Source organism: Haplochromis burtoni, unplaced genomic scaffold (genome assembly GCF_018398535.1).
Source record: "Haplochromis burtoni strain Fernald_Lab_line unplaced genomic scaffold, NCSU_Asbu1 Contig_610, whole genome shotgun sequence".
NCBI classification, from domain to species: domain Eukaryota; kingdom Metazoa; phylum Chordata; class Actinopteri; order Cichliformes; family Cichlidae; genus Haplochromis; species Haplochromis burtoni.
In genome coordinates this window covers 284,100-293,184 of record NW_024582971.1, presented here as the reverse complement: position 1 = coordinate 293,184, position 9,085 = coordinate 284,100, and the positions used below count along the sequence as shown (strand labels likewise).

The following is a 9,085-nucleotide window of genomic DNA, read 5'->3' as shown; positions in this document are numbered from 1 at the left end:
CCCCCCCCCCCGCTGTCACTTCTGTTTTGCTCTGTGTCCTCTATTTACTTAGTTCCACAGCAACATGGAAAGGTAGGGTATGCTTTGGTTCACTTTAAAATACATTTTACTTTCTGTGTTGATGCTAATAACAAGGGTTGTTAGTGTTATTAGAGTCATTCGACTTTATACTTTTTTTAATTTGTGATTTTGTTTCAATGTATTTCTTAGGATTACTGGTAGTAGAAATAGGAGGAGTAGAAGTTGAATTCGTTTTATTTCTATACCTGTGTTTTTTATAACTTGGTACAGTCTCTAAAACTCAAAATCTTTATGTAGAAAACATATTTTGCATTGTTCTGATGATGAGTCTTCAGGGTGATGATGATCTACCTTCAGCATAATAGCAACAAAATAAATTTTGTGCTAATCTAAAAAATTAAGACATATTAATCAGAAAAGAACTTTGGCTGAAAAGCATTGCCTTTTTTTCCATTCTAAATGAGAGAGTCTCTTTACAGGAAGAAGAGCTGGATATTCTGGTGGTTGATGCCTTTTATGTCTTATTACATGCTTTATCAGAATTGTCTGTCGGAACAGTATTGCTGTCAGACTGCAAGCAATATATCAGCTACAATAAGTAAGTTGTTATATTAACTACTGTAACAAAAGAATGACTTTATTACTGGCACAGCCAGACAATTTAGATTCTAACCTAAGAAACAAGGTTTAATCACTTTTTCTTTTTGCCTTTTATGAGTTTGAATAAAGTAAACTCAGCTTGTTTTCTGTCAATTTTAGCTACATGTGTTTCTTTCTTTTATACTATATAAAAATTCTGTACACACTATATTCTACCACAGCCCTAAAATGTCACGTCCCTTTAAATTACATTAAATTACGTTACTACACTTTAGAAGAACACATCCTATCCTCAGTGTACTGTCTGCAGCTACTGTAGACACTACGTCATCCTTTAAATTTGAAAAACATTATTACTGAAAGACTCATGTGAAGTCACATGAGCAAATATTTTATTTACCACAGAACATAAATAACATAAAAGATGCTTAAACTGAGAAATTTTACAATTTTAAGCACAAAATTAGCTCATTTTAAAATTGATGTTTGCTACAGGTGCATGTTTACCTCGGTCTTATTTCTAACATTTTGAGTTATTTTCCAGTGTTAGAAAATCAGCACTGCTCAGTGTTAGCCATTGTTAATCTTCAAAACTGACTAGGTTACTTTTAAACATATAACACTGTCAAAAGTCTTAATTTAACACTCAACAGTGTTGTATTTAACACTCAGAGGTGTGCACCCATATAGACACTCTCTAGTGTTAATTTAACACTGGAGATTTTGCTGTGTGGAAACATTCCTTGGCCCATTAAGTAATGTCAATGACACAATCATGCCAGTGAGTGATTAATAAACATTTTCAGCCTCGTCCTTTATGCACAAAGACATCTTAAGTTTCTCTGAATCTTTTGATTATGTTATGCACTGAAGATGATGAGAGTTGCAAACCCTTTGCAATTTGATGTTGAGGAACATTTGAAGTATTGTACAATATTTTTACACACTCTTCCACAGATTAGAGAGCCTCAGCCCATTTTTACTTCTGAGAGAATGCCTCTCTAAGACATCTCTTTTATAGCTAATTATATTAAAGACCTGATATCAGTCAACTGAATTACTTGCTAAATGTTCTCTCAGATGAAACCTTTTCATCTTTCTTGCTTTTTCAGCCATTTGCTGCATCATGACATTTTTTGCTGAACTGTAGCAAACATCGGGTTTGATTTCATTTGAAAGTCTTTTGGTTTTCTTTTCTTTTCTTTTCATTTTTTTTTAATTTTTTTTTACCAAATTTAACAAACATTCCAACTCTTCTGGAATTCAGGTTTTATATATTACAACTTGTTTTAAACAGTCATTATTCTAACATGGTAAAATAGCATTTAAAAATGAACCTCTAATGCCTTCCTCTCACATCTCCATTTCCCAATAAATGTCTTCATAAAGAAATGTGAAATTGGTGTTTTGAGATTAAACCTTCATATATTCTGTGGACATGAGGGGTGCTTTAATTAAACTGTACAAGGGTTCAATGTGTGTTCTTACATTTTGTCTACAGGTCGTAATCAGGCCGAGTGTTGTATGAATTACACAGATAGTGTTTTGAACGGGGGAAACCTCAATGACACTTTGAGGTAAACATTTGAATTATTTATAATACATTGTGTGTGTGTGTGTGTGGGGGGGGGGGTTGGGAATTTAACACTTGACTGTTTTCTACATTAATAAAAGGATGTAAATTGTTAATATTGTATTAATATTTTTGCATTCTACTCCCCAAGAGCCATTTGGACTCTAGAGAAGGTTCTAGAGAGAACAGAGGTGAATGGGAGCATGCAATTGTATGTAAAGACTTTTGTCGCTCTTCTGCACAAACCCAGTGGTCCCTTCGGAGGCCTTGAAATTTATGCCAATGACACAAAGGTAAAAAAATTAAAAATATTCACACAATCTTATTGAACAGTAGCTTGTAGTCGGACTCCACATGTAGTCAGAAATACCTTCCAAGTAGTGATGTACAGAGCTGATATTTAGATCCAATGTTGAGCGTGAGTCAGGTATTGATAACGACCGGCTTATTTAAGATCTGATCCACTGTATTCAATCTAATGTTGTTCTGTTCGAGGTAATTTTAGTGAACGTAATCTAAACTAAATCTTTTTCTATTCTTGGCATGTTGATGCTGATACAGGTAACACCAGATGTGCCTCTTCTCAACAGTAAAGTCATTGTCCAGCTGCCAAGAGAACTGGGTGCTGGACCGAATAACACGTTTGTGTTCTGCATGTTTAAATGGCCTGAAACAAATAAGGTCATAAACTACACTTCTTATTTAAAAACATGTAGAAAAAGGATGTGGTGAGCTATAGAATAATACGATCTTTGTATTTACACATTAAATTTAAACTACTGCTCATGGAGCTTGTGGGTTTTGCTTGTTTCAGTCTAATAAAATAACATTAGGATTTTTTTCTTTTTCTTTGTCAGGTTATATATTTCTTTTGTTTACCACTTGTTAGGAAATGTACTCCTGTTTATTTTCACATCATTATAAAGTTGTTTTAATCAAATTTACATGTCCTTAACAAAGGAGGGGTGTATACACATGGCATACAAAAAAAACCAATCAGATTTTAAAATCCCAGCTTAACAAGCCTATCAAGCTTACTTTCACCAGCTACACCTAACAGCCAATAAAATTAAACCCTGAATTTGAAGCTTCTGAATTTGCTGGATGCTTGAATTATTTGTCCAGCGGGGAATTTGTACTCTTGAGCATAGTGACATTATTTTATTAACACATGAAATGTAAAATTAGTACACATATTTTTGAAGGAAGTTGAGTACATCAGGAAAGAATCATCACCTTTTTTTCTAACAAAATGTAAATGAGTTGCATATCAAACAGTGTAAGTAGATCACTTAGTAGTGTTTTTCCATTTAACACAGAAGATTCAGAAAATAATATTAAAATTGTCTTTGCAAAATTGTTAAACCAGCTGACAAATTTGCATTTTATTGTAGAGCGTTTTTGAAAGCCCACATGAAGTATATGATCAAAGACTGGTTGGTCTGAGTGTGCAGGGCAAGAAGATATCAGGACTGCAGGAGCGCATCAACATCACGATGGAGTTTACCAAGAAAATTGACGTAACTATGCTTTTTTGAACATTTATTTCAGTCTTACCTCCTGTAATTTAATTGCACAATTAGTTGACACATATAATATTCTGTACATTTTGTACAAACATGAAATATGTTTGTGTCATAGGAAACTCAAAAACCCTCGTGTCAATTCTTTAATTATTCAACATACAGTAAGTATCAGATCTGTCATGAACAGTAATGTACACTGCTCAAACATTAAATAACGGAACACCTTTTAATCAGAGTACAGCAACAAGTCAGTTAATCTTATGGGACACATTACCCATTCCACTTGATTATAGATATCCATCACGATTTATTCCCCCCTGAAAATCTAATGTTTCCAAAGTGTTCCTTTAATCTTTTTTGAGCAGTATAGCACAACAATATTTTCATAAGTTAGACTCATTGTGGTTTGTGTTTTCACTCATGGCCACTTAACTGAGCTGATGTTCAGAAATGTGATCTTTTGCGTAATGGATCTGTGTCGTTTGCTTACCAGCTTTTAGAGAGGATGGCTGCGTCACACACTGGACACATCGTCAGAATAACATCACCTGTTCCTGCAACCACCTCACATACTTTGGTATCCTCATAGTAAGACTGGGCTCATTTATTATTTAAAGAGGCCATTGTTTGTCCATTGTTCTTCACTTCTATCAGCAAACACTTATCTGAATTGCCTCAAACTTTGCAGCTTCACAAGGACATGCCAGACCATTACTCACTTTACCTTAATTCTGCCTTCAAACAGGCTTTTCAAGTGGTGTTAGGAAAGAGACCGCAAGCTAAAAATACACTGCAAAGTTTAGTCATACTAATGGGTTTAAAAGTCACACAGCTTCTCAGAAAGATAACATTTTACAATATCTTATTTAGATCTTCAGTATCCTTTAACCTTTCATCACCATTTAGAAATTAGAAATGGTGATGAAAGGTTGAGACCACAAACCACAAAGTTGCACAGCTACATTTGGTAGCCATGCACGCTACCACACACACACACACACACCTACACACACACACACACACACACACACACACACACACACACACACACACACACACACACGTGCAGACACAGAGCAACTGACTGCTTGCATGTGAGGTCTTTAGAAGTAATAGTTATAGTAACTAATACACAGGTTACTTTGCATTCATTGAATTAGTACAACTAAAGAAGGAAAAAAGAAAAAGCATATTTTATATGTTAACAAATCTCTTTCAAATTTCTTTTCTAAAAAAAACATCTAAATAGAGACATTCACTTAATTTTAACATTTTCCCTTTCTTTATAGTTCAAGAAGATCATTTCTTTATAACTCTTTTTGAACTGTTTTATCTTTGGTCATTGCTTTAATTCCATATTCAAACTGTTCTACAGTTTCACTCCATGCACAGAAACAAAAAGCTTTTTCTTGCAGTACATACCTTCCCTATATTGAAGTTACAAAAACCCCTTAAATTATAACTTCTTTCCCAAAAAACATACTCTGAATATTATTGCAAAAATAGTGAGTTTGTATGATCCCCATAAGCTGCATTGTGGATGATTCGAACTACTTTTTTTGAAGAGTACAAAGGGAATGTAATGTTTTTTAAGTTTTTCATCCATTATTTTCCCCAGTAATCAATTTTCACTGTCTCTTTCAATATCAACACCAGTACTATTTCCAAATAACATAATTTTAGTTTTATTCAAATTTAATGATAATTTGTTTTTATCCAGCCAGAACTTTTCTTTACTTATTTCATTAGTCATATGATCCAATAAATTCTGCTTCCATAGTGTTTTTGTTTTTTTATTTTGTTTTTTAAGTGTTTGACGCGCTCCGATGGCACATGCATGTGGGTTTGGTATACAGCCTTTTGAATCTTTCTCCTTTCATAAAATCACATTTGATTCCTCAGTAATCTGCAGTTTAATGTATTTTAAATTTTTCTGGAGGGAGTAGTGAATATCTATGTAGTTCATGTGGTAATGAAAATATGTTGTTATAATTGTGCTGCACAATCAGAATCATTTATCATTTAGAATCATTTATTTGGCCAAGTTTGTGCGCGCAAACAAGGACGGTTCACTTTGCTCTCTGCATGAAAAGGAAAAACAACATTTTTGCCATGTTACGGCTCTTCTATATAATAAATACACCGTTTAACCTACACATTCACTGAGTGTCAAAATTATGCATACAAATAAAATAACAAATATAATTTGTTATAATTGTAGATACATTTGTTGTGCATTTTCTTCTTTTCCTTCTTTTCAGTTTGGTGTCATTCTTGATGGTGCCACTAGAAGACACCAAAATAAAAAGATTTCTTGTACAGAATTCTACCTTCACCTGCTCTGCTCAATTTGTTTTCATTCAAATTACTATCCTGCCATCCTTGAAAACAGTGCCAAACTGTAACAGTGCTGTCGGTTATTGTATGCCTTTCCTTGCAGCTATGTTGTATTGGTTGCTCGTGCTTGATTACCTACACTTTGCCTACCTTAATTCTGTGTATTTCATTGCATGTTATTGTCTGTTGTTATGTTATGCTTGTTATGATTGTATAAAGCATGTTTAGTTAATGCTTTATTTTATTTTTCAGATGTATTCAGCTGTTCTTTTAACTTTCTTTTTAGCCTTGCCCCCATTTTCTTCAAGGGACTTGTACCATCAGAAATAAGAAAGCATACTTAATAACTTAGCAGGTTAAATAAAGTTATGTTTGCAGTGTAAAAAAATAATAAGTAAGACAAGTATTTGCTTCCAACATGTTGTACCTGTTGGTCTGTTGACCTGTCATCAAGCAGAAGGTGAAAAGGCTTCTGACTAATTGTTATAATACAAATAGTACAAGATGATATAAACATGTGTTTTCTCCACAGATACCTGATCCCTCCATCACAAAGAAAGACCAAGAGATTTTAACACACATTACTGTGATTGGCTGTAGTATTTCCCTTTTTACTTTGGTCATAGCCATTTTGCTCTTTATTACAAACAGGTAATAAATTCATTTTTTCATATTCTTCCCATCTTCATCAGTCCTTCCTCTTTCACACTTTTAGTACCTCCTGTAATCTGATTTGCCTCTGCTGTTGTCCCCTTTTCTCAAACATCCTCATACCTTTGACATATGAGTAGCCTGTTTTTATCTTTCAGTTGCCTTAAAACATACTGAAATCTTCCTCCATTCACTGGCATTCACTGATCTTCTTACAGCAAATGCTATTCTTACTCTATAAATAACTCTTCATCATTTCTTTCTTCTCTTGTTATGGTCTACCATTCCTCCAGTTATGATACAGTATGTTACTTAACACAGATCAATTCTCTGTGTGACAGAAAACTCAGACAAGATGTCTCTATGAAGGTCCACATCAACCTTGTAATTGCCCTGATGCTCCTCAACCTGCACTTCCTGCCCAGTCAGGCAGGGGCAGCAGGGTCTTCCTCTGGACTTTGCTTATACATGGCTCTTTTACTTCATTATTCTCTGCTAGCCACTTTCAGCTGGATGGCCTTGGAAGGTTTCCACTTATATCTTCTCTTAGTCAAAGTCTTCAACATCTATGTCAAGAAATACCTGCTCAAACTCGGCGTGGTCGGATGGGGTGAGTGGAATCAATTAGGGAGGGAGCTGTCATTATCAATGCGGATGTAGATATTAATTAATTAATTTTGATCAAGGTGTCCCTGCCATGATTGTGTCAGTGGTGGTGATCATAGACAGAACGTTTTATGGCCTTACCCCTGTGGACGCATCTAACTCCTCCAGTACTGCAATGTAAGATTTGCCAGCATGTAAAATCAAGAATAATGATTCACATTTTCACATTTACTTATTAACTGTTTTGCCAATCAGAGTTTCTGTAAACATGCATGTTGGAGAAGCAGAAAGCTCCTTTTCACCAAGCATCTAATTTGCTAAAATTGAAACATTATTTCCTTTTTAGCTCTGGTGATGCTTTTACTGCACTACCTGCATTAATGTTTCTTTTACAGAACGCATCATTGATTTTTCAATTTTGGAGGTTAAAACATGATCTGTTCTTTCTTTTTAGATGTTATATAACCAATGACAAGGTAAAGTGGACTACAGTGGGATTGTTCAGCTTGGTGTTCCTCTTTAATGTAATCATGTTTGGGGTGACAGTCAGACAAGTTTTTATTCTCCACCACACCAGAGGGGTAATTATCTAGTCTTAAAAATAATATATAAGTAGTAATCCATCAGTGTATTCATTGGAAACTATAAACTAGCAATGAAGTGTTTGTTGTTTTTTTAAATGACAATTTAAGGTCTCAAGTCAAATTTAAAACTGTCTGTAACCTGCTTCTATTCTATATTTGGCAAATCAGTTTGGGCAGAATAACCTTGACAAATTCAAGAAAGACATTTGCTCCCTGGCTGGAGTCATGACTCTGCTCGGTATTACCTGGGGCCTGGTCCTTTTTTCATTCGGTCCCCTGACCACTCCTGCCCTCTACCTCTTCTGCATCTTGAACTCCCTGCAAGGTCTGTAACCTCACACACACACACACACACACACACACACACACACACACACACACACACACACACACACACACACACACACAGTTGAGTATGTGGGTTCTGGCCGAGACTCAATATCTCATGTCAATATCTCTGTTCCTTGACACGGATGAAACTGATGACAAGGCTTGCTTTTCTAGTAAGGGAGCTGCTGCCTCACAGCATCACACTGATTCCACCAAACGTTGTGACCCATGGTGCAGCAATCAGCACATCATGCTCTGTGTTTGCTCCACGCCATGCCTTAGGCAGAATCAGGAGACATTGCTGAACATAATGTTCAGGATCCAGTGCAGATGTTGCTGACTCCAGCTTAAACAGGCCTGACTGTGAAGTTCAGTCATGTTAAGCCCTGTGAGACTGGAGATTGACTGTTTGCAGCCTATTCAGGATTGCCTGGGTAGAGTTTTGTCATAATAATAATAATAATAAACTTTATTTATAAAGCACACTTAAAAACCAAGGGTATGCCAAGGTGCTTAACAAGTAAAATAGAGTATATGAGGAGGATAATAGAAATAGGACCAAAGCAAGTACTAAATATGCAAGCAGATAACTGTCACTAATACATAGGAAAGCAACAGGTACAGAGCAAACAAGAATTTAAATGAGCATAAAAGTGCGTGATATAAAATCATAAAAGAAATATTAACTAGAGGGAAAGGCAAGATTGAATAAGTGGGTTTTTAATCGTGATTTGTCGTGATTGTCAGCCATATTGTCCTGCAAACCTTGACTTCAAATCTGTGGAAGGCAGTGTTGGGTAAGTTACTTTAAATTAGTAACTTAGTTACATTACTAGTTACTTCTATCAAAAGTAACT

General features: G+C 35.2%; 1 protein-coding gene across 2 annotated transcripts in view; it reads left to right on the top strand.

Moving 5' to 3' along the window:
* Window positions 1–3: 3 nt before the first annotated feature.
* The window catches only part of LOC102293561 (adhesion G-protein coupled receptor G2-like), a 12,495-nt gene continuing 3,413 nt past the window's right edge, over window positions 4–9,085 (top strand). The window contains exons 1-13 of one of the 2 annotated variants that reach the window (XM_014329678.2): window positions 4–72; window positions 501–619; window positions 2,123–2,198; window positions 2,346–2,487; window positions 2,756–2,875; window positions 3,589–3,714; window positions 3,836–3,881; window positions 4,214–4,308; window positions 6,590–6,708; window positions 7,050–7,318; window positions 7,395–7,491; window positions 7,769–7,895; window positions 8,067–8,223. In XM_014329678.2, coding sequence (XP_014185164.2) covers window positions 65–72; window positions 501–619; window positions 2,123–2,198; window positions 2,346–2,487; window positions 2,756–2,875; window positions 3,589–3,714; window positions 3,836–3,881; window positions 4,214–4,308; window positions 6,590–6,708; window positions 7,050–7,318; window positions 7,395–7,491; window positions 7,769–7,895; window positions 8,067–8,223 — 1,501 coding nt within the window. In that variant the 5' untranslated portion in view covers window positions 4–64. The other variant, XM_042214791.1, reaches the window with a different exon arrangement.